The following is a 22,935-nucleotide window of genomic DNA, read 5'->3' as shown; positions in this document are numbered from 1 at the left end:
TTAATAGCAAATTCTTCTTACCAAATTTCTCCAAGGATGATGTTGGAAGGTGGTCTACAGCCTCGGTAAATTAGGGATTTGCAGAAATATACCCCTACTTACTTCACTCAGGCTTTCCAGGCAACAAAAGGGACCAAGCACACTGAGTACTCAGAAAAAAAGAGGAAACAGCATTTCACTGGGCTCTTTTAGACACTTAGAATGTGCTGGGCTTCTTAAGTTTACAAATAACACCAGGAGTGTAGGGTGATTCTTTCCTCCCCTTCAGCTGAGGCAAATCCCATTTCAACTGTCTGAATCCCAGCAACTTCCTTTCTGTCATTTGGAAAAGTGTGAATTATAGGGCTCACGTGGACCCACAGAAGGAAAATCACAAACCTGGCACATGAAATTAACTATCGCTTTACCTCATGACAGACCACAAAGAATTTTAGAACCAAAGCAGTATCCAATAGGACAAGAGGCCAAATTCACCAACTGCAAATGGGGGACCTGGAGTCTCCCTCAGGGGCGTGATGTTGACTAACATAGGGAAGTGTGTTCTAGAAGATGGGTTGTTTGTACTTCCAAGATTGCCTGGGGACATGATCTGCAGACACTGTGGTAATGTCTGCAATTTCCTTTAAAGCTTCCTCTTAGACAGTGAGACACACTGCCTGTGTGTTTGGGTTAAGTTACACACTAGATGTGGTCAATTACCAATCCAGGGGCAGTCGACTACATCCCAGAAAATAAGCAGCCCACTTCCTAGAGGCAACTACCAGAAGCACTTCTGTAATTTGATACCTTGCTCAAGAGAGCTTATTAATTAGCATAACAAATGTTAGAAATGGGTTCTCATTTGGTGAAATTAGTGGTACTCAAGATATGTGGATTGGCCAGAATATGCTATAGACACTCCCACTCTTGCTTGAACTGGATAAAGAATCTAGAGAGGCTTAGAGCCTCTACCCTCAGGATGGCTACTGTCTCTGTCGGGTTCCCTCTGAAGCAGACTCTGAGATGAGTTGAATGCTTGTAATTTATTGGAGAGATGCAGGGAACTGACAGGGGGTGGAAGGGAGCTAACAAGGGATGCATTATGAAGCCAGTTACCACAGCGGGAAACTAAGGCTTAATTCTCTGTGGGAAAGCTCTGGCAATGATCCTAAAGCATACATTTCAGAATCCTCCCAGCCAAGAAGCAAGAGCTGTGGTACTTATACCTCCACCACTGGTGAATTCCCAGGCACTTCCGGCCAGCCGTGGCTGGGCAAAGTACGTTCCGGCATCTCAAGAGCAGCCCTTCAATAAAGAGATGCTGGAAGTTCATCAGCATTCATCATAGAAATTATAAGGGGGTTTGGGCAGGGCACCAGTAGTGTCTGCTACAGCTCCCTACCCTGAGTCCCTGTGTGGTCACGTGTCCATTATAAACGTAGAGGGCTCTATGTGTTGAAACGGATTCGACAAGGCTAACAGAATCCCACACCTGTAAGGCTGATCGGTGTTTCCGCTGATCACAATCATGGTGCTGAGAGGCCTGAAAGCTGGGACTTCATCCAGCCTCCAGAACAGGATGCGGAGGAGTTGCGCTTGCTTACTAATAGCCTTTTGTTTAATAAATATGTGCATGTGGGCAGCATTTCTTCCGAGACCTCCTCTCCCTACAGTCTAGTACTCAGGAGAGCAGCTCTCACCCTCCTTCATGATTTCAACGATTATGACTGTCACCCCCCGCAAAACCTAAGAGCAGTGTGGATTAACTGGCCTCATCAGCTCGCAATGGGAGCGCTCCTCGGCATGCAGCGTGGTTTTCTTAGGCTCAGGAAGCACGTTTCCACACCCTTCTTATAAGACCCCCGTGACTTTGCGCACACCCACCTGCACGGTGTAGCTTCCCAGGGTGGTGGCCCGTTTAAACCGCCGGCCTTGTTGCTGGGACATCATGAACAGCTGGGCCAGGCGCTGCTCCATGACCCGGGCGAAGCTTTGGTTGTGCAGGCCCACCAGGGAACTGTCCACGCCCTGCAGCACTGTGGACACAGGACACAGAGGGGCTGTCAGAGGAGAGGCTGCCTGCTGACTCAGAACCACAGCCGCCACCGCTGGCCCCCACCAGCCACTAAGGGCCATGGGCCCAACCCCATGTTAGGCTTTGGCCATCCTTCCCTCACTTTACCCTCACATCAGCCCCAGGAGTTAGGAATCGCTATTGACCTGTTCGAGATGCTGAAAAGGTTAAGTGACTTGTCTAAGGTCACACAGCCAGTAATCAGCAAAGCCAGGGCTCAAACCCAAGCCTGTGGAACCCCAAAGCATGCACTCTGCCCTTCACAAGCTGTGACAGGTGTAACGCTGCTGTATTAGGTCCCGACCTTACTTAAGATAGTACGTGCTGTCAGAGTCCGCATGGGAATACAGCATCGCTAACGGGTACAACTACTTGGATTTTTGGTGGTTCCCACTCAGAAGCCCTGGCTCAGTGCTACCCTGATTTTACGTTTCCTTCCCAACAGCTTTGGTGAGAAATCTAAGCTCCATCCTGCAACTCAGCCCCTTCCGCCTGGGCAAACCGCCCTGTTCGGTGTCCTCATCCCTCTCTCCTCAATGGGGTCCTTTCAGGGCTCACCCCTAAAGCTGCCCGGGGCCCCTGGGGTCTCTCTCACTTGAGAGCAGGATCGTGTGATAGAAAGAGCGGGCCCTCTCAGTGCTGGCCCTTGCCAGTTGGGGGACTTTGGGCAAACCACCGGCCCTCTCAGAGTCCAAGTCCTTTCCTGTAAAACGGAATAAGAAGGGCTTCATCACAGCAAATATATTTCTAGTGGGCTTTAAGGTTGAGATGAAATAAGATGTATATAGCAGCTTAGCATAGAGCCTGGTGTGCGGAAGGCAAAGGAAACCCTCTCTTTCCATCCCTCCTTCACTGCTGGGCTTCACCCACATCCAGGGTATCTGTAATCAATGGGTAAGGCGTTGGTGATGGAATTCCAGGCAATGGCTGGTGCATGGGAGAGAATTTAGTGAACACCAGAGCCGTCCAAGGACTGCTGTGGTCAATTACTATGGGGCGACTGCCTTTTGCTGTCTACGCCCGAAGCCAGCCCTTCCTCCGAGACCCTCGGGAAGAAGCACACTTCTTCCCAAACACACAACACTCTCTCCAAACACAGTCACCCCTGAAAACAAAAATGCTAAAAGCAATTCTCATCTTCTTAGACCAAAACTTACACGGGCTGGGAATGTAATACAAGGTTTTTCATTTAGCAGAGTTTGTTCTACTACAGTCCAGCCAAGGACCATTAATACCACCCGTCTACTGGGATCTGGCAATAGCTTGGATATAAACGGCATTGTTATCATGATGGCATTCTAACAGGGCCAGAACACGCAACGGATGACAACGAGATACAGAGAACGATGTTTAAACCGATCAAGAGAAAAATGAAACCCACAGCTGAGTCTTAGAAATTATTTCTTTGAAACCACAAATGCTAAATAATCCCCACGGAGGGCATAAAGCAGCTTTCCTTCCAGGGCCCTCATGAGGGACTCCCAGCTCAGCAGAACTCCTGCAAAGATAAAACACTCCTGCACTTCCCACTGTGGCCCCTTGGAACCCTCCTGACACAGCAGTCAGGCTGAGGAAGGGCTGACCAGCCTCCTGACCCCAGAAGGAGAGCCCGTGTTCTTGCACGTTCAAAGACACCCCTCCCGTAAAAGGACAGCACCAATTGCTGAAGGATTACTTCTACACTGGCCTCTCCTAACCGGTGGACAAAAGCAGGAGAGGGGACACAGGATGGTCGAGGGACGTCACCATGGGTTACTTTACAGGAATCCCAGAGATGATGCAAGGGCAGACATCAAAGAAGAGAACAGTTGAAGCCTTCAGGTGACGAAAACATTCTGGAAATAGATAGTGGTGATGGTTGCACAACACTGTGAATGTACTTAATGCCGCTGAATTGTACACTTTAAAAATGGTTAAGGGCTTCCCTGGTGGCGCAGTGGTTAAGAATCCGCCTGCCAATGCAGGGGACATGGGTTCGAGCCCTGGTCCGGGAAGATCCCACATGCCGCGGAGCAACTAAGCCCGTGCGCCACAACTACTGAGCCTGCGCTCTAGAGCCCGTGAGCCACAACTACTGAGCCCGCGTGCTTCAACTACTGAAGCTCGCACGTCTAGAGCCCGTGCTCCGCAACAAGAGAAGCCACTGCACATATATACACTACCAAATGTAAAACAGATAGCTAGTGGGAAGCGGCTGCATAGCACAGGGAAATCAGCTCGGTGCTTTGTGTCCACCTAGAGGGGTGGGATAGGGAGGGTGGGAGGGAGACGCAAGAGGGAGGAGATGTGGGGATATATGTATATGTATAGCTGATTCACTTTGTTATCAAGCAAAAACTTACACACCATTGTAAAGCAACTATACTCCAATAAAGATATTTTAAAAAAAGAGAGAAGCCACCGCAATGAGAAGCCCGCGCACCGCAACGGAGAGCAGCCCCGGCTCACCGCAACTAGAGAAAGCCCGCACATAGCGACGAAGACCCAACGCAGCCAAAGATAAATAAATAAATAAATTTTTTTTTTTTTTTTTAAAAAGGTTAAAACGGTAAATCACACTTTATGTGTATTTTACCACAGTTTTAAAAATTGAGAAAAAAATACCTCCAGGGAAGTACAGGAGGCCGTGAGAACCTGCCACAGAGCTACATGGAATCAACAACTGGGCAGCTCCCTCATGCCTCGCAGCTCTATTTGCAAAGAGGATGTGTCCTTCTCAGGAGGCAGCTGGAGAAGAGCTGAGGGTTGGAGCCAGGTGCCTGGGTTTGAATCCTGATGCCCCCTTACCGAGTGTCTTGAGCAAGTTGCCTAGTTTCTCTGGGCCCCAGTTCCTCATCAGAAAACACGGTTATCATAAGCTCCTCCTGACTGTATCATTGCGAAGAACAGTATACTTTATAAAGAAATGCTTCCAGCACAGTGCCATACATAAAGCACTTGGTGGGCGGGGGGTGCCCATAAACAGTAGCTGTTTTTGCTCAAACGTGCCTCCTGCTTCACTAGACACATCCTCACCAGAGGAAGGAATTGCCTGGAAAACACAGAGCTGTGTTCCAGGACTGTAGCTCCTCTCCTTTCCCCTGAGAAGCACGGCAGACCTCAGGCTCCTGGCCCTCTCTGCCCACCTGGAACAGAGTGGAAAGAGGTGTGTGCCCATAGCTCTCACAGAGACACGGAAGCAGTAGTAGGGGTTGGACCCTGGCACGGGGGCCCAGGAAGACCGCAGCCCCTCAGTACATCAGCCAGGGCCCTGGCCATCCACCCTTACCCACCACTGATTCAGCTCAGGGGAGGCGGGCAAGTCCCAGCTGTGTTCCTAGGAGCTTTGTCCAGAAGATTTGGTGGCTGTAACATCACTGGTCTCTCATTCCTTCTTTGTTTACAATTGCACTGGGCTCTAAGATTCCAACGATCGGGCCAAGTGAACCCAAGTTAAGTTGTTTTATTCATGGTTGAATCTCACATACTCAGAGCCAAAAGAACCTCAATCCTCAGCTCACATCTTTTCCTGATTCTAAAGGTGAGCATGTGATGCCTAGAGGGTCTGAGTTGACTTGCTCAAGGACACACTAGGTTAGTCAGTAGCAGAGCTGAGACCAGAAGAAATCCTGTAATTGCTGGGTCTGGGATATTTTGACTCTGGTAGGTGAAATAAAGACAGATGAATAAACCTAAGAGGGGCTCTCACCTCTGTCAGGCAGCAATATTAAGTCTGTACATTTCTACCCCGCCTCATATATACACCCCTGACTGCAGGATCCATGAGAGCAGGGTAGCCCCTGGGTACTCTGTAAAGAGGGGCTGCAGGAGTCACCCTAAGCCAGTGATTTTCCACCACAGTGGGACCCACACTCAGGGAGGGGAGAAGTGGAGAGTGTGCCAAAACATATCTAATATAAGTTTAGTCGGAAAACAGATGAAAACACGTTAGGCTTTTATAATACAAATTACAGGAAGAAAAGTTGCTTCAAATCCCCTTGGCTGTTAGCAATGAGCAGAAGACAGGATGCCCAGGATGAATATCTGGGCAGACAGGTTATTCGAGGGACTGTAGGTTTGGACAAGTGCTGTCTTCATCTCTCAGTTCCTAATCTCCTACCCCTTCTGGAAATGATGGTTAAAGTTGGTGGTGGCGGCCCATGGGTCTAGAAAGTGGTTATGGGCCAAAGGGAAGGCAGGAGGGTCAGCCTGAGACCTGGACCTGTCCCCTCTTCCCCCCCAAGCACTAATCAACTGATCCAATCAGCCCCAAACACAGTGATGGGTGCCACTGTATGCTGATTACCAACAGGCAGCAACAGTGATAACGAAGTTGGACACGTAGGTGAGTGGGCAGGGGTCAAGCCCCAGAAGAATCCTGAAAACAAGACCATGTATGGAGCTTTTTATTAAGGTTATGTCACTAAAACAGAGGCAGGGCAAGACACAGGTACATGAGGAAAGCATGAAACAGGAGTCTGTCAAGGACAGGATGCTTTACCATTGAATGTAAATCTTAAAAGTTAAGAGAAGGGACGAAATGTCTACAAGTTAAAAAACAGCATTCCCTGTGCAGGAAGCATGATTTGTAAATGTTACGTAACCTGCTGGTTTCCAAAATGTGTTGTGTTGTCTCCCTTGAGCATAAACTCCGGCGGGTTGTTGTGGTTTCCTTTTTAAACTTTTCTTTAGTTGGCCTTCTTAGCAGGTAAAATAATCTCTACAAATCCATGGCTTTGCAGGGGAGAAAGAAATGCAATTTTCTGCAATTTAGGAGAGATCTTGAGCAGGCTTCACCAAGCTCCTTGGTTAGTATTCCAGGCAGCAGCCCATCGACTGCTTTTTTGGGACAGCAAGGGAGGGAGGAGACCGGCAAGGGAAGAAGGAGGTTTGGGAGGGCCTGCTTGTTCAGGCCCATCTTCCAGGACTTGCAAAATCTTCCTCCCTCCTTGTAATGGGCTGAATTGTGTCCTCCCACCACTCACATGTTGACGTTTTAACTCCCAGGACCTCAGAATGTGACTGTATTTGGAGATAGGGCCTTTAAAGAGGCAATTAAGATAAAATGAGGTCATCAGGGTGCAGCCTAATCCTGTACTGGTGTCCTTATAAGAAGAGAAAACTAAGACACAGACACGCACAGAGGGAAGATGGCCATCTACAAGCCAATGAGAGAGACCTCAGAAGAAAACAACCCAGCTGACACCTTGATTTTAGACTTCCAGCCTCTAGAGTTATGAGAAAATAAATTCCTGTTGTTGAAGCTCCCCCAGCCTGGGGTACTTTGTTATGGCAGCTCTAGCAGATTAACACCCTTCCGTCCCTCCCCTTGAAACTGAGCAGGACCCTGTTGGGCTCCTGGGCACGGAAGCCTTTTTGTCCCCGCTTTCTTGCAGGCAAGACTCCAGCCTCCATGACCTTCCCTGAGCTCCAAAGGGCAGATTCGAACCGTTGCTAATCAAGGGAGAAGCAGCCAAGAAACCACCAGAGGCAAGATTAAAGGGACCAGAGAAGCTCATCAAGATTAGGAGACTGGGGGGCTTCCCTGGTGGTGCAGTGGTTGAGAATCTGCCTGCCAATGCAGGGGACACGGGTTCGAGCCCTGGTCTGGGAAGATCCCACATGCCGCGGAGCGGCTGGGCCCGTGAGCCACAATTACTGAGCCTGCGCGTCTGGAGCCTGTGCTCCGCAACAAGAGAGGCCGCCATAATGAGAGGCCCGCGCACCGCGATGAAGAGTGGCCCCCGCTTGCCACAACTAGAGAAAGCCCTCGCACAGAAACGAAGACCCAACACAGCCATAAATAAATAAATAAAAATTAAAAAAAAAAAATTAGGAGACTGGCCACCTGAGATGAGATTAAAGGCATGCAGACCCTGCGCACACCCTAATCTTATCAGCAACCCCACCCTTGAACTATTGCTATAAAACTCCTCATCAAAGCCTCCCGGGTTGGGACACATAGTTTCTCGAGGCAGGAGCTTGCTGTGTTCCGCTTTGCCTGGCAAAGCAATGAAGCGATCCTTTTCTACTTCACCCAAAACTCCATCTCCGAGATTCAGCATGGCACCGGTGTACAGAGAAGCTGAGCTTTTGGCATCACCCTTTATGGCCCGGCTGGTCACTTTTCCTCCTACAAGCATCTGTCCTCTCTCTCTCTGCTTCCAATCCTTACTTCTCTAATTTTCAGAGTTACTGTCTGGCTTTTGAAAAACACAAGCAAAAAATTTTTGCTGTTTCATAAATCTCAGTTGGGAAATGTCAAGAAAGAAAAAAGGAAACTGCCACCCAAACACCCTTTTACTTCCATCCACCCTCACTGTCAGGACACGCCCGGGCTCCACCAGGATCAGCGTGGGGGTACCCGGGGAGAGAGAAAAATGCATGGCTGGCATTCCTCTGACTTTCATTTGGGTTTTGCAAAGCAGTGCAGAAAGTCCTACGATCTTTAAATGATCTTTAAACGAATAGACAACCATTCACATGGACATGCCCCAGACGTCCACAGCTTAATGCCGCACCTTTTGATGGGTACACATTTTGCGAAGAGGAGCCTCCTGGGTGGGACTTTCAACGTAGCTGTTTTGAATTCGTTATTTAACCCTCATCTTCAGCGTGCTGTCTTTTCCTATCTCAGCTTACTCCACCCACTTCTGGTCCTAGGGAAGTAACTCCTTGGCGTATAAGACAGGACCCAAGAAAAGATGCCAATTCTATCACTGAATGGCATGCAGTTTTTGAAAATAAACCAACCTTTCCAAAATATAGCAGAGGGAGGAACACTCCCAAACTCATTCTACAAGGCCACCCTGATACCAAAACCAGATGAAGATGTCACAAAGAAAGAAAACTATAGGCCAATATCACTGATGAACATAGATGCAAAAAACCTCAACAAAATACTAGCAAACAAAATCCAGCAGCACATTAAAAGGATCATACACCATGATCAAGTGGGGTTTACCCCAGGAATGCAAGGATTCTTCAATATACGCAGATCAATCAAATGTGATGCACCATATTCACAAATTGAAGAATAAAAACCATACGATCATCTCAATAGATGCAGAAAAAGCTTTTGACAAAATTCAACACCCATTTATGATAAAAACTCTCCAGAAAGTGGGCATAGAGGGAACCTACCTCAGCATAATAAAGGCCACATATGACAAACCCACAGCCAACATCATTCTCAATGGTGAAAAACTGAAACCATTTCTCTAAGATCAGGAACAAGACAAGGTTGCCCACTCTCCCCACTATTATTCAACATAGCTTTGGACGTTTATCCACAGCAATCAGAGAAGAAAAAGAAACAAAAGGAATCCAAATCAGAAAAGAAGAAGTAAAGCTGTCACTGTTTGCAGATGACATGACACTATACATAGAGAATCCTAAAGATGCTACCAGAAAACTACTAGAGCTAATCAATCAATTTGGTAAAGTAGCAGGATACAAAATTAATGCACAGAAATCTCTTGCATTCCTAAACACTAATGATGAAAAATCTGAAAGAGAAATTAAGGAAACACTCCCATTTACCACTGCAACAAAAAGAAGAAAATACCTAGGAATAAACCTACCTAAGGAGACAAAAGACCTGTATACAGAAAACTATAAGACACTGATGAAAGAAATTAAAGATAATACAAACAGATGGAGAGATATACCATGTTCTTGGATTGGAAGAATCAACATTGTGAAAATGACTCTACTACCCAAAGCAATCTACAGATTCAGTGCAATCCCTATCAAACTATCAATGGCATTTTTCACAGAACTAGAACAAAAAATTTCACAATTTGTATGGAAACACAAAGGACCCCGAATAGCCAAAGCAATCTTGAGAAAGAAAAATGGAGCTGGAGGAATCAGGCTCCTGGACTTCAGACTATACTACAAAGCTACAGTAATCAGGACAGTATGGTACTGGCCCCAAAACAGAAATATAGATCCATGGAACAGGACAGAAAGCCCAGAGATAAACCCACACACCTATGGGCACCTTATTTTTGATAAAGAAGGCAAGAATATACTATGGAGAAAAGACAGCCTCTTCAATAAATGGTGCTGGGAAAACTGGACAGCTACATGTAAAAGAATGAAATTAGAACACTCTCTAACACCAAACACAAAAATAAACTCAAAATGGATTAAAGACCTAAATGTAAGGCCAGACACTATAAAACTCTTAGAGGAAAACATAGGCAGAACACTCTATGACATAAATCACAGCAAGATCCTTTTTGACCCACCTCCTAGAGAAATGGAAATAAAAACAAAAAAACAAATGGGACCTAATGAAACTTAAAAGCTTTTGCACAGCAAAGGAAACCATAAACAAGACCAAAAGACAACCCTCAGAATGGGAGAAAATATTTGCAAATGAAGCAACTGACAAAGGATTAATCTCCAAAATTTACAAGCAGCTCATGCAGCTCAATATCAAGAAAACAAACAACCCAATCCAAAAATGGGCAGAAGACCTAAATAGACATTTCTCCAAAGAAGATATACAGATTTCCAACAAACACATGAAAGGATGCTCAACATCCCTAATCATTAGAGAAATGCAAATCAAAACCACAATGAGGTATCACCTCACACCAGTCTGAATGGCCATCATCAAAAAATCTACAAAGAATAAATGCTGGAGAGGGTGTGAAGAAAAGGGAACCCTCTTGCACTGTTGGTGGGAATGTAAATAGATACAGCCACTATGGAGAACAGTATGGAGGTTCCTTAAAAAACTAAAAATAGAACTACCATACAACCCAGCAATCCCACTACTGGGCATATACCCTGAGAAAACCAAAATTCAAAAAGAGACAAGTACCACAATGTTCACTGTAGCACTATTTACAAGAGCCAGGACATGGAAGCCACCTAAGTGTCCATCGACAGATGAATGGATAAAGAAGATGTGGCACATATATACAATGGAATATTACTCAGCCATAAAAGGAAATGAAATTGAGTTATTTGTAGTGAGGTGGATGGACTTAGAGTCTGTCATACAAAGTGAAGTAAGTCAGAAAGAGAAAAACAAATACAGTATGCTAATACATATATATGGAATCTAAAAAAAAAAAAAAAACGTTCTGAAGAACCTAGGGGCAGGACAGGAATAAAGACGCAGACATAGAGAATGGACTTGAGGACATGGGTAGGGGGAAGGGTAAGCTGGGACGAAGTGAGAGAGTGGCATGGACATATATACACTACCAAATGTAAAATAGATAGCTAGTGGGAAGCAGCCACATAGCACAGGGAGATCAGCTCGGTGCTTTGTGACCACCTAGAGGGGTGGGATAGGGAGGGTGGGAGGGAGACGCAAGAGGGAGGAGATATGGGGATATATGTATATGTATAGCTGATTCACTTTGTTATACAGCAGAAACTAACACAACATTGTAAAGCAATTATACTCCAATAAAGATGTTTAAAACAATGAAAGAAAAGAAAAGAAAAAGAAAAAAAGAAAGAAAGAAAGAAAGAAAAGGAAGAAAGAAGGAAAGAAAAATAAACCAACCTGATAGGGTGAAAGGGGAAATGAAAGAAGAGATTACCTGTAATTACCCAGTAGTCTCTGGTTGTTTCTGATATATCAAGGTTGGGGTATTCCAGCGCTAAAACAAACAAGAAACACACCAAATTACTTTCACACGTTTTATATGTAAATATTGTTCAGAGAAATAGACATCGCTGACAAAATACCAAGCAGCTAAATCCTGCTTTATCATTCTTGGGAACTCTAGGACACAGAGACTGAAACTTGCTATTCAGAAAACTAAAATACTCAGTAAAGGGCTTTTGGGTGTCTGCTTTCGGTTTTTCCATCAAAACCTTCTTAAGTGAAACACTTCCATTGTCAAGACCTACAGCTAGAACCTATCTTAACAATAGCTTTCTCTTTAAAAATTATCCAACAATCATAACATTTTTAGGAATAATTATTTCTTGAATGGATTTTTCCAGTGTCAAGGACTAAGTTTTGTAGCCAAATGTAACAGTCCCATTTCTTTACAGGTGTGGTGACCATCAGAGTTAATACATGTAAAAGGCTTAGCATAGTACCTGGCACATAGTAAGTACTCAATAAATCATAGCTGTGTTATTGTTATTATTCTCAGAATATCAAGATGATGAAAAAAGAAATTCTTCACGTGCTGCCAGGTGACGTAATGCCATCTTTTATGACATCATCTTTTCCATAAAATCCAGAAGCACCTTTCCCTAGTATATGGAAATTCACACAAGCTTGCCATTAAACAAACATTAAAAAAAACTCTGAGTGTCTACTATGTGCTAATAAGTACATTCACACACATTATCTCACCTATCTACAATATATAAAGCAACCAAAGAAGGAAATAGAAACAATTTTGCTAATACATGTTTAAAAAAAAAACTTGCCCAGTGACCTTTAGAAATGTACCAATGATTAAATTTAAGAGCATAGATCTTTACTTCCTTTGGCTACCGAGTAAATGTTTGGGTACAAAATGTAGGCTGCATCGTCTTCAAAGTCTATGCCTGCTGCATGGTAATGAGGATTATGTAACTGAAGCATTAGAGGAAGATGAGGCCACAAGCCTACGGGGACTTCATCAAGTGAAGTCACGATGCTGACTGCACATGAGTTGCATTGTAATATCTATAGCCCGGGCAAGGGCTGAAGGCCCAGGAACATTTGCTGATGGCAGAAGTGGAGGAAACCATAGCAACCCAGATTGCCACGGGACAGATGCCATACCAGGCAGTGTTATAAGCTCAGAAGGCAGACTGCTTGGGTTCAAACCCCAGGTTCCATGTCTCGCTAGCTATGTCAGAGTAGGCATCTTGTTAAACCTCTTGGAGTTTCAGTTTTCCCATCTGCAAAATGGGGTTAATTCTGCACCTACCTTATAGGGTAGTTGTGAGGATTAAATGAGATACGAAATAAGTGAAGGGTAAAAGCACCTAGCCAGTGCTTTTTTCAACGTGTAATAAAGTTTTCATCAATTCAATCCCCATTGATCACATATTACAGTTGTGATATAATGACAAAAGAGTTCGCATGTGGCCTGGCACCATGGAGGTTTTGCTAAACAGACAAGGCCCCGGAGAAGACGGCAGAGTCCCTGTAGGACGTGGACATACTCACGTTCGGCGATGGTGAGCGGCGGGTAGGTGAGGTAGAACCCCACCAGCTCAGCGGAGAGCTGGCGGAGGAGGCTGCTGGCCACGGTGCCGTTGAGGAAGGAGCTTCGATTGCCCACCACGTACACCAAGGTGACGGTCTGGGAGGCGTTGGACGTGCTCACCATCTGAATCGACACAGGAGGAAAGGGGAGGGAGACATGCCAAATAAGATGAGGGTCTGTTTCATGGAGGCCGTGGGAGGAGAAGTTTAAGGAGAAGTTGAGGTTAGGAATGAAAGGGAGGTGGGAAGAGAGCAAGGAAGAGATGAGAATAACAATAGTTGTCACTTACAGATTGCTTGCTTACATGCCAGACATCGTGCTAAGGGCACATGATCTCATTTAATCCTGACCGCAACCCTAGGAGGTGTATCCTGTTATGACTCCCTTTTACAGAGGAGGAAACTGAAGCCCAGAATGATCAAGGGACTTGCCCAAGGACACACAGCTAATAAGTGACGGAGACAGGATTCCAACCCAGGCAGCCTGACAGGCAGTGGGTTTTAACCACTGGTGTGTGTATCTTTTGCAGGGGCTAAATGGTCTCAGCCTACTTTTATGGCTCTGAAAATACACAATAGAGCATACGAATGGTAAATTTAAGGAGGATTTCAACTGCTCAGACAGAGAAAGCCTGAGTCAAACTTTTGGGGGATTTTAAAGTTGAAAGGACGGGGAATGCACACCGTCCATCATCAACCTGGTCATGGAAAGCATGACCGAACCTGATGACAAAAAGAATTCAGAAATAGAAAACAGCTTCTTTAGAGAGAGATTCCATTTCCTTGTGGTCTATTAATTCAATGTAGAACACGTTAATATTACTATGAGATGGTGTGGTTTTCTTCTCGAATCTTGTCTAAGTCAGTTTTTTAGTTATGAGGAAACGAGACTTTTATAGGTCAATGTATACATAAAAATATCCCACAGATGAGATTTGAAAAACAGATGCAGTAGGAAGGCATTCCGTCTGTTGAGACACTCTTTATGGGCTTCTGTGCTGGGTGTCTGCCCCTTCCCTCTCCAGATCCATTTGCCACCCTGCCCTCATCCTGCTCAGCGCCCCCAGAGGCAGACCCTGTGGACCACGTCAATGGGCTCCTTGGCCCCCTGGCTTCAGCTGCAGGGAGCTCAGGAGGATGTGGGAGAGAAGGAGGAGAGTGAGGTCAGAGAGTTGGTGTCAGGGACTCCCTCCTGTGGGGTCACAGCTCATGTTGGGCAGCTCTGGCCTCAGGCTTCCCACAATTGCTCCCTCCTCTCACCGCATCAACCCCAACTGTCACAGCCTTGGCAGCTGCACTGTCCCTGTGGTTTCCCTAGAGCCCGCCCACACTTCTACAAAGTCTTTTTCATTGGACTTTCCTCAAATTATCTTCATTTGAATGTGTCCTCTCTTTCTGCCGGAAACTGATACCCAGTCTGTCCCAGACCTTTCTGTGCTCAGACATAAATATCTCTGCAACGTTCCTTTTAAACCTTACTTTGAAGAAGACCGTCAAGAGTAGCTTCTTCATGTTATTTCGAACTTTTTCCCATAAGTGGAAGCTCCTTTTAAATTCTCTAACACAGTACCTAGAGTCCCATGATTAATGATATACGGAGTCAACTTTTCTGGTCAACTCTTACTTCCTCTCCAAAAGTATTTCTGGAATGTGGTTTAGCCACAGATATTCATGCCTCTCCCAAGGTACCAAGAAAAAAGGCACTTCTTTCTGAATAATTCAAAAGACCTCACCGCACTGTCACCTAAAAAAATAATAACTAAAATAACTTTGCAACCTTTATCTCTATTCTGAACACTCTGTTTTTTTGCTTTTCAACAAAACTAAATCTCACTGGATCCCAAAGAGCTTGCAATACGGTATCTCTGTACATACTACACTCGACCAGGTAAGTTATACAGTTTTTCAGATGAGAATTTTTTTATTGAGGAGACATCATTGACATACAACATTATATTAGTTTCATTCTTTTTTGTGGTAAAATACACATTACATTTAAACCATTTAAAGTGTACAGTTCAGTGGCATTAAGTACATTCGCATTATTGTGCAACTATCACCACCATCCATCTCCAAAACTTTTTCATCATCCCAAACTGAAACTCTGTACCTACTAAATAACGCCCCATTTCTTCCTCTTCCTAGCTCCTAGAAACCACCATTCTATTTTCTCTCTCTATTAATTTGACAAAACTAAATACTTTTGATAAGTGGAATCACACAGTATTTGTCCTTTTGTGACTGGCTTCTTTCACTTAGCATGATGTCCTCAAGGTACATTCATGTTGTAGCCTGTGTCAGAATTTCCCTCCTTTTTAAGGATGAATAATATTCCATCACATGTATATACCACATTGCCTTATCCATTCACCCACGGATGGACACTTAGGTCGCTTCTACCTTTTGGTTGTTGCGAATAACGCTGCTATGAACACCGGTGTTCCAATATCTGTTCAAGTCCCTGGTTTAAATTCTATTGGGTATATACCCAGAAATAGAATTGTTGGATCATATGGTAATTCTATGTTTTTTGAGGGAACGCCATACTGTTTTCCACAGCAGCTGCACCATTTGACACGTCCACCAGCAGTGCACAAGAGTCCCAATTTCTCCTTACCAATGCTTATTATTCTCTATTTTTTTTTATAATAGCCATCCTCAATAGGTGTGAGTGGTATTTCGTGGTTTTTATTTGCATTTCCCTAATGATTAGTCATGTCGAGCATCATTTCATGTGCTTATTGGTTACCTGTATATCGTCTTTGGAGAAATGTCTATTCAAGTCCTTTGCCCATTTCTTACTTGGGTTGTTTGGTTTTTTTGTTGCTGAGCTGTAGGAGTTCTTTACATATTCTAGATATTAACCCCCTATAGATACATGATTGGCAAATATTTTCTCCCATTCTGTGGGTTGCCTTTTGATTATGTCCTTTGAGCCACAAAAGTTTTTAATTTTGATGACATCGAACTTATTTATTTTTTCTTTTGTTACCTGTGCTTTTGGTGTCATATCAACAAATCACTGCCAAATCCAATGTCATGAAGCTTTTTTCCCCTATTTTCTTCTAAGAGTCCTACAGTTTTAGCTCCTACATTTAGGTCTTTGATCCATTTTGAGTTAACTTTTGTATACGGTGTTAGGTGAGGATCCAACTTCATTCTTTTGCTTGTGGATATCCAGTTTCCTAGTAGTACTGGTTGAAAAGACTGTCCCTTCCCCCACCAAATGGTCTCATCAAAAATCATTTGACCATATATGTAAGGGTTTATTTCTGGGCTCTCTATTCTGTTCCATTGGTCCATATGTCTGTCTTTATGCCAGTACCATACTGCTTTGATCACCATAGTTTTGCACTAAGTTTTGAAATCAGGAAGTGTGAGACCTCCAACTTTGTTTTCCTCTTTCAAGATTGTTTCGGCTATTCGGGGTCCCTTGATATTTCGGGTGAATTTTAGGATGGATTTTTCTATTTCTGCAAAAAACATCACTGGAATTTTGATAGGGATTGCATAGGGATCATTCTGGGTAGTATTTGACATCATAACAACATTAAGTCTTCCAATTCATGAGCACAGAATGTCTTTCCATTTATTTGTGTTTTCTTTACTATACTCATTTTTTTTTTTTTATAGCTAAGAAAAGTGTGACCATTCTTGGGGGCTGCTTAACAACAACTTCATAAATAAGAAGAGATCCACAGGCCTGAAACCAAGGTCATATCACTGTTCCTTGACAGTCATGCCTTGTCCCTTGCAGGGGATACTTTCCCATTACCCCTCTACTCTTAGACTCGTATGGGTTCTGACCGTATCTCTTACTTCCCACTCACTCATGCCATGATTCATTTAGCTAATTAGACCCACAACGCTGACAGAATGGAAAGCTGTTGTTTTCATTCTTAGTATCCATTCTCCCTTCTTCCTTGTCAGCACCACAATTCTCCTTGGGGAAACATCTCCTCCTCTCCAATCAGTTCATGTGCTTTGGGTGCAGTTGTCCCACTCAGGTTCCAGGAGTGGGCATCTCAGCCAGACTTAGTTGACTGGGATATTTCATATCCTCGACCACAGTTACTGGTCCAGAAATGGGCACGTGATCCAAGAGGGTTCAATGAAAACTAATCCAGGATTTTGACTGGAATGACACAAAAAAGGCACTCTGGATCCATGAGACTGTAAGTAATAAGGATGAGGCAAACCTGGAGGTGCCAGGGGCCTGAGGATGATGCCGCCCAGAGCAAGGCAAGCCAAGAGACGAAGAGAGAACTTCATGAAGAAATCATGTAAGCACCTGGATCCAATTGTTCCTGAAGTAAGGAGCTGTGAACCTTTCGGTTACATGACCCAATCACATCCTCTTTTTGCATAAGCCTGTGAGCTTGGATTCTGTTGCTTATAATCAAAAAGTCCTAATTGAGTCTACTATACTCTAGCCCCTAATACCAATGCTATACAAGTAAAAAATAATTGTCACTTTTTCGATGACTCTCTGAACAAATTAAATATTTACATGGTCTTATTCCACAAAAGATCCAAGGTGCCCCACAAATTACACTTAATACAATAAAATGGTACTTTATTAATTACAAAACCAGGTCCTGAAAAAACAGATTAAAGACAACCCTGGGGGGATGATTAGCATGTAGCAATCTATGCATGATATAGGGGCCTAGAGGGTTACTAAATCCACACAACAACTTTGGCTCTGGGCTTCCTGCCAGCCAAGGCAAAAAGTGAAAGAGGGTTAATAAAACAATTCACCCAAAGCTGTGGATATGTTCAAGAGCATCTAAAATCTATTTAGATGCAATTATCTAATTGCCCATTGTAGTCTTTTCCAAGGAATGTTTGTTACTTGCTTTATAATGTTTCATCTCATGGCCCCTGACTATCATACAACAACACAAGAGAGGTTTCTTAAGGCCAAGGGCAGCTTATTTATCTTGGTGTCCCTTCCAGTGCCTGATAAAGAGAAGCTGGTCGATAAGTCTGTGCTTCTTGAATATAATTAGAATATGTTCCACTGCCAAGCTCCAATAAGACTCATGTACCTGTGAGGATCATAAATGCAATCAGAAAGAAAAAGGAGCTGAGTCACACTCCTTACATAAATCTTATGTCTGTGACATGTTTTTAGATCTTAGTCTAATATGAACCAGATCATAATGAGATACTTCCATATATACTTTGGGTGAATCTAGAAAAGGACGACTGCTCATTCAAATTAAAATGTATGCTTTCCACATCATATTGGCTTTGCTGATAATTCACTTATGCTAAATGTCAATTTTAAAACCACTGGGTTTAATTGCAAAGGCTTTTAGTTCGGTAAAAACAGAGACATTAGTTAGTACAGTTAATTAGAGAAATTTGGGGGCTGGATGAATATGATTAAGAAGCATCTGTCTTTAGTGAGATGTGATCAATATAATTGTAAAAAATGGGTCTGAGAAACGCTTTTGGTAGCATGTCTACTGTAAATCCAGGAAGTTGAAATACAGTACACCAGGAGTGGGATTGCCCTGGAAGATAATGCATATGCTTGCCAAAAATTTCCTCAAGGATCCCATTTCTGCATTGCACTGATGCTAGTAGAGCATGGTGGATTAGAGTATGGGCTTTGGCTCAAGTCCTAATTCCATTTCTTACCAACTGTATGACCTTCTGGAAGTTTCCTACCCTTCTCTCAGTTCCCTCTCCTGTGAAATGCTGATAATAACACTCAGTGTCTTGAGTATTATGTAGCAAAACATTTATAAAACACTTAGCACAGTCCTGGCACATAGTAAACCCTAAATATAAAGTGTGTGTGTGTGTGTGTCTAAAATAAGGTGATTGTTCGTGTGGATGCCTGGAAAACAACTCAAAGAAAATCACAGAATAGGCAAATCTTGGTAAGTTAGCTATTTAGAAATGATTCATTTTATATGCGACATTTCACATATAGAGTATATTCTAGTTCATTTTTTAAAAATAATAAATGTATTAGAAAGGCTTAAGGAAGCTTCAAGCCTTCCCAAGAGAGGCTTGGGAAAATAAATATAAAATCCCAAATCACAGCAGGTACACAGTATCACAGCATCTCCCTTGTCATGACCACCACACCCCAGACATCCTCATCATTGCCAGGCCTGACTCAACTCGGTGGCCCCAAAGTGGCACCTTCTCCTGTTGATATCACATGCCCGAAGTACAAAGTTACATTTACACCAGGCAGCTTTGAAATGCGGGACCAAATCACTTCTTGCCAACACTTGTGTTCCGGTTGGCCTCTGTCAACACTTGTGTTCCGGTTGGCCTCTGTCAACTACACAGCTGAAGCACCCTCCTCCTTACCTGAATCGTCAGGTTGCTTTTAGTATTCAGAACTTTCCTCTCGGCATCCTGGAAGGCCCTCTGTAGTCTCTGTTCCATCGTCTGAGCAAACTTGCAGGACTGTATGTTGTCGGACTGGCTCACAAACTGTAGCACTAGAATGAGAGTAATAAATCAGTGCTCACCAAAGCTCTGTGTCTTAGTTCCTTGAACTTAATAGCAGTCATGATATAAAATGGCATGATTTTACATCAGAGAAATCAGGCAAATAAGGACAGTTGCAGTTTTGGAAGTGGCTCTTACAATGATTTATAACATAGAAGAATTAAAAGCGGGATCGAACCTGAGATTCCCTCCAATGCAAAGGATTTTGTGATTTCATTTGATTGGCATATGGAGACATCTGCTCCAGGACAACAAAATGGCTTAAGAGTGATCATGTCTTCTCTTTCTTTGGAGGGGAAAAAAACAATCAATTGGCCTGCATGACTAAGTTGTTTGAGTCTTTCAGTTTCAATGGTTCCTCTACTCTTGTGGTTTACAAACCACAGGAACACAGTCACCAGGGAGTTTGAAAGAAAGATTCCAAGGCCTAAGCTCAGAGATTCTGATTCAGCGGCATCTGGAACATGTTGCTGCAAAGCACAGATTTTACGGACGCTCAACTCTCCTCAGTATTCACTGGTAACACAGAAAAAAAAAAAATACAGTACTTGATGCTCACAAGTACGATATACTCATAATTATATAAATTGGGAAGAAAGACTCCTGTGAAGGAATATTTCTAATGAATCCAGGTTGGAAAAGTTTAGGCAGCTGTGCAGGGAACTTGGACATTTGATTAGCAAGGCCCTTGGAGGAAGGTACACAATGACTCTAAGAAATGACAGAGCAGCCAGTGATGGAGTTTTCAAACAGGTGTCCCTCTTGGTACCACCGCTGATCCCAGAACGGATAGGAATCCTTTCCTTCTGAGTTACTTGCCTGTTTTCAGCTGCAAGTAGCCTGCAGGCTGGGGAGTCCACGGGGAGGCAAGTACTGCCACAGACTGCAAGGTTGGGGTGTGTTGCTTCAGATCTGCAGTGACATTGCTGATCCCATAAACGCCCAGCGTTTCAATCACTGCAGCAGGCAAGTAGACCAGCCTCCCTTTGGTAGCATAATAACCAACAGTGACGTTGTGAGAATGTTCCAGAATGTCCACCTACAAAACAAATGGACCCAGAGAACTCAGTGTTCATTTCCACGGTACTTTAAGTTCTTCTTGGTGTTTCTTAGAATCACAACTGTTACTCAGCATGGCTGGGGAATAGGACACTCTCATTTGACAAATATTCTAACAATCCCATAAGCCTACGGGGATTGTCAAGTCTCAAAATATAAGAATACAACAAAATATAACTTATATCGAACCTACGGATATAGGATTCAATCTATATTTAATTTAATTCTGGAATAGAATTAAATGTGTGTGTTTTTTTTTTATTATTATTCTTTAAGTGCCTCAGTATAATCCTGTGAGCATCAATTAGCACCCAAGAAGGCAGGCAGGAGATGGCAGGCAAAAGAGATTTCCAGGGAATGGAATGCTGGGAAAAACAGCTGTATCATATTTCTCATCATTTATAAACACTAAAAGGCAGAAGTGATAGATTAAGTGGAGGCCCTTCAGGACAGGGGTCAGGTAGTAAATGAGGTGAATTCCTTTCTTTAGAAGCTGAGAGAAGAACGGTTCAGACTTCACTCCATTCTTGGCTTGTGACTGGTTCAAGACCAAGGCAAGGATGGGCCATGGAGAGTTTCTCTTACAGCTGAATCCTAAGGGATGTTGATGATCTGAGCTCATTCTGACCCAACTGGAAGATTTTGAGACTTTCGATTTTATTCTTACTTTGTTTTCTTAGTGTTTTATATCAGCAGTTCAGGGTGTTTTTAACACCTGCTTTCCTCCCCCTTATTCTTGCATCTCCATTAGGAGTGTCATGTGTATTTGCCAAAGAAACCAAGACAATTGATTTTGCAGCAGGCTGGGTATGCCTTTGCTTCCTCCACACTGTGTGTCCCCAGCACCTTGTTACCTAAAGGCGGTGTTCAAGGTGACTTTAGGTGGGACAAGAGATACTTCTGGATGGAACACGGACTCAGCACCAAATGCCACCAAATCACCCAGCAAGAAAGTTACTCCCATTCCAATCCTTCCAATTACCTCAAGGAGCAGGTCTCAGTTTGAGGATAATTGACTTATAACGCCTCTCTAATCCTTGCTAACCATATTTTTAAACAAACAAAGGAACACCAGGCCCAGCCTTTATGCCTTCTGTAAGCAACAATGTCTAGCTTGAATTTAACAGGCTGTCTCCATTATTTTCATTTTTATTTTTATCTTTTAAAAGTTTTGGCCACACTGCTCGGCTTGCAATATCTCGGTTCTCTGACAGGGCCATGGAAGTGAAGGCGCAAAATCCTAACCACTAGACCACCAGGGAACTCCCTATTCTCATGTTTATGATTACCTTTTATTTGTGGCAAATGATCCTGATTGCTACTTATGGTGGTAATCTCAAATAGCCTTTCAAAAGAAACATGTTTATTAAGTGTTTTTTTTTTTAATTTTTTTGGAGTATAGTCAATTTAAAATGTTGTGTTAGTTTCAGGTGTACAGCAAAGTGAATCAATTATACATATACATATATCCACTCTTTTTAAATTCTTTCCCATATAGGTCACTACAGAGTATTGAGAAGAGTTCCCTGTGCTATACAACAGGTCCTTATTAGTTATCTATTTTATATATAGTAGTGTGTGTACGTCAATCCCAATCTTAACTGTTTTTTAAATAAAAGCTGATTTTAAAAAAAACTAACATGTACTAATTGTCACACTGGTCTGTGATGATATGCAAAAAAGGCAAAAGCTGTGAGGGTAATTTGCAAACGACCAAAGTTTAGTGAAAACTGTCTCAGGTAACCACATGGAAACATTCACATTTTCAACTTTCAAATAAAGTTTCTGGTGCAGAAACCACAGATGCTTCTCGTGGAGAGCGTTTCTTCTTTTTTTTTTTTCAGAATTATATAAAAGAGATTAACAATGACCAATAAACTGTGTACCCAATCTCCTTCCTAGTCCTTCATGTGGTGGTGGGGAAGGACCCCTAATCTGAATGCAGCTGGGGCACAAAGCATCAAAGGAGGAAGCGAAACCAATATTTTCTAGTGATGTAAAGGGTTGTCCACTGACTGTCAATCACACTTACTGCTTTAAAACTTGGAGTCAAACCAAAAGGGTGTAAAGCAAGGCTTCCATCACTTAGATATGCCATCAAAATCAGCTAGTGGTTGTTAAATAGTACTTGGCATTAAAGTGTTTAGAGAAAAAAAATGTTTACTTCCCTATCTGCTGC

General features: G+C 43.4%; 1 protein-coding gene across 1 annotated transcript in view; it reads right to left on the bottom strand.

Annotated features, from left to right (window-relative positions):
* KIAA1549L (KIAA1549 like) overlaps positions 1–22,935 on the bottom strand; it is a 283,714-nt gene that overhangs the window by 102,213 nt on the left and 158,566 nt on the right. Inside the window, exons 5-9 of the mRNA XM_068556114.1 lie at positions 20,517–20,736; positions 19,554–19,687; positions 13,179–13,341; positions 11,602–11,661; positions 1,864–2,015 (exon numbers count right to left, since the gene is read on the bottom strand). Coding sequence (XP_068412215.1) covers positions 1,864–2,015; positions 11,602–11,661; positions 13,179–13,341; positions 19,554–19,687; positions 20,517–20,736 — 729 coding nt within the window. The remainder of the gene's footprint in view (positions 1–1,863; positions 2,016–11,601; positions 11,662–13,178; positions 13,342–19,553; positions 19,688–20,516; positions 20,737–22,935) is intronic.

The sequence above is a fragment of the Eschrichtius robustus genome, chromosome 11 (genome assembly GCF_028021215.1).
Source record: "Eschrichtius robustus isolate mEscRob2 chromosome 11, mEscRob2.pri, whole genome shotgun sequence".
In the NCBI taxonomy this organism is placed as follows: domain Eukaryota; kingdom Metazoa; phylum Chordata; class Mammalia; order Artiodactyla; family Eschrichtiidae; genus Eschrichtius; species Eschrichtius robustus.
This window is presented reverse-complemented; position numbering and strand designations above follow the sequence as displayed.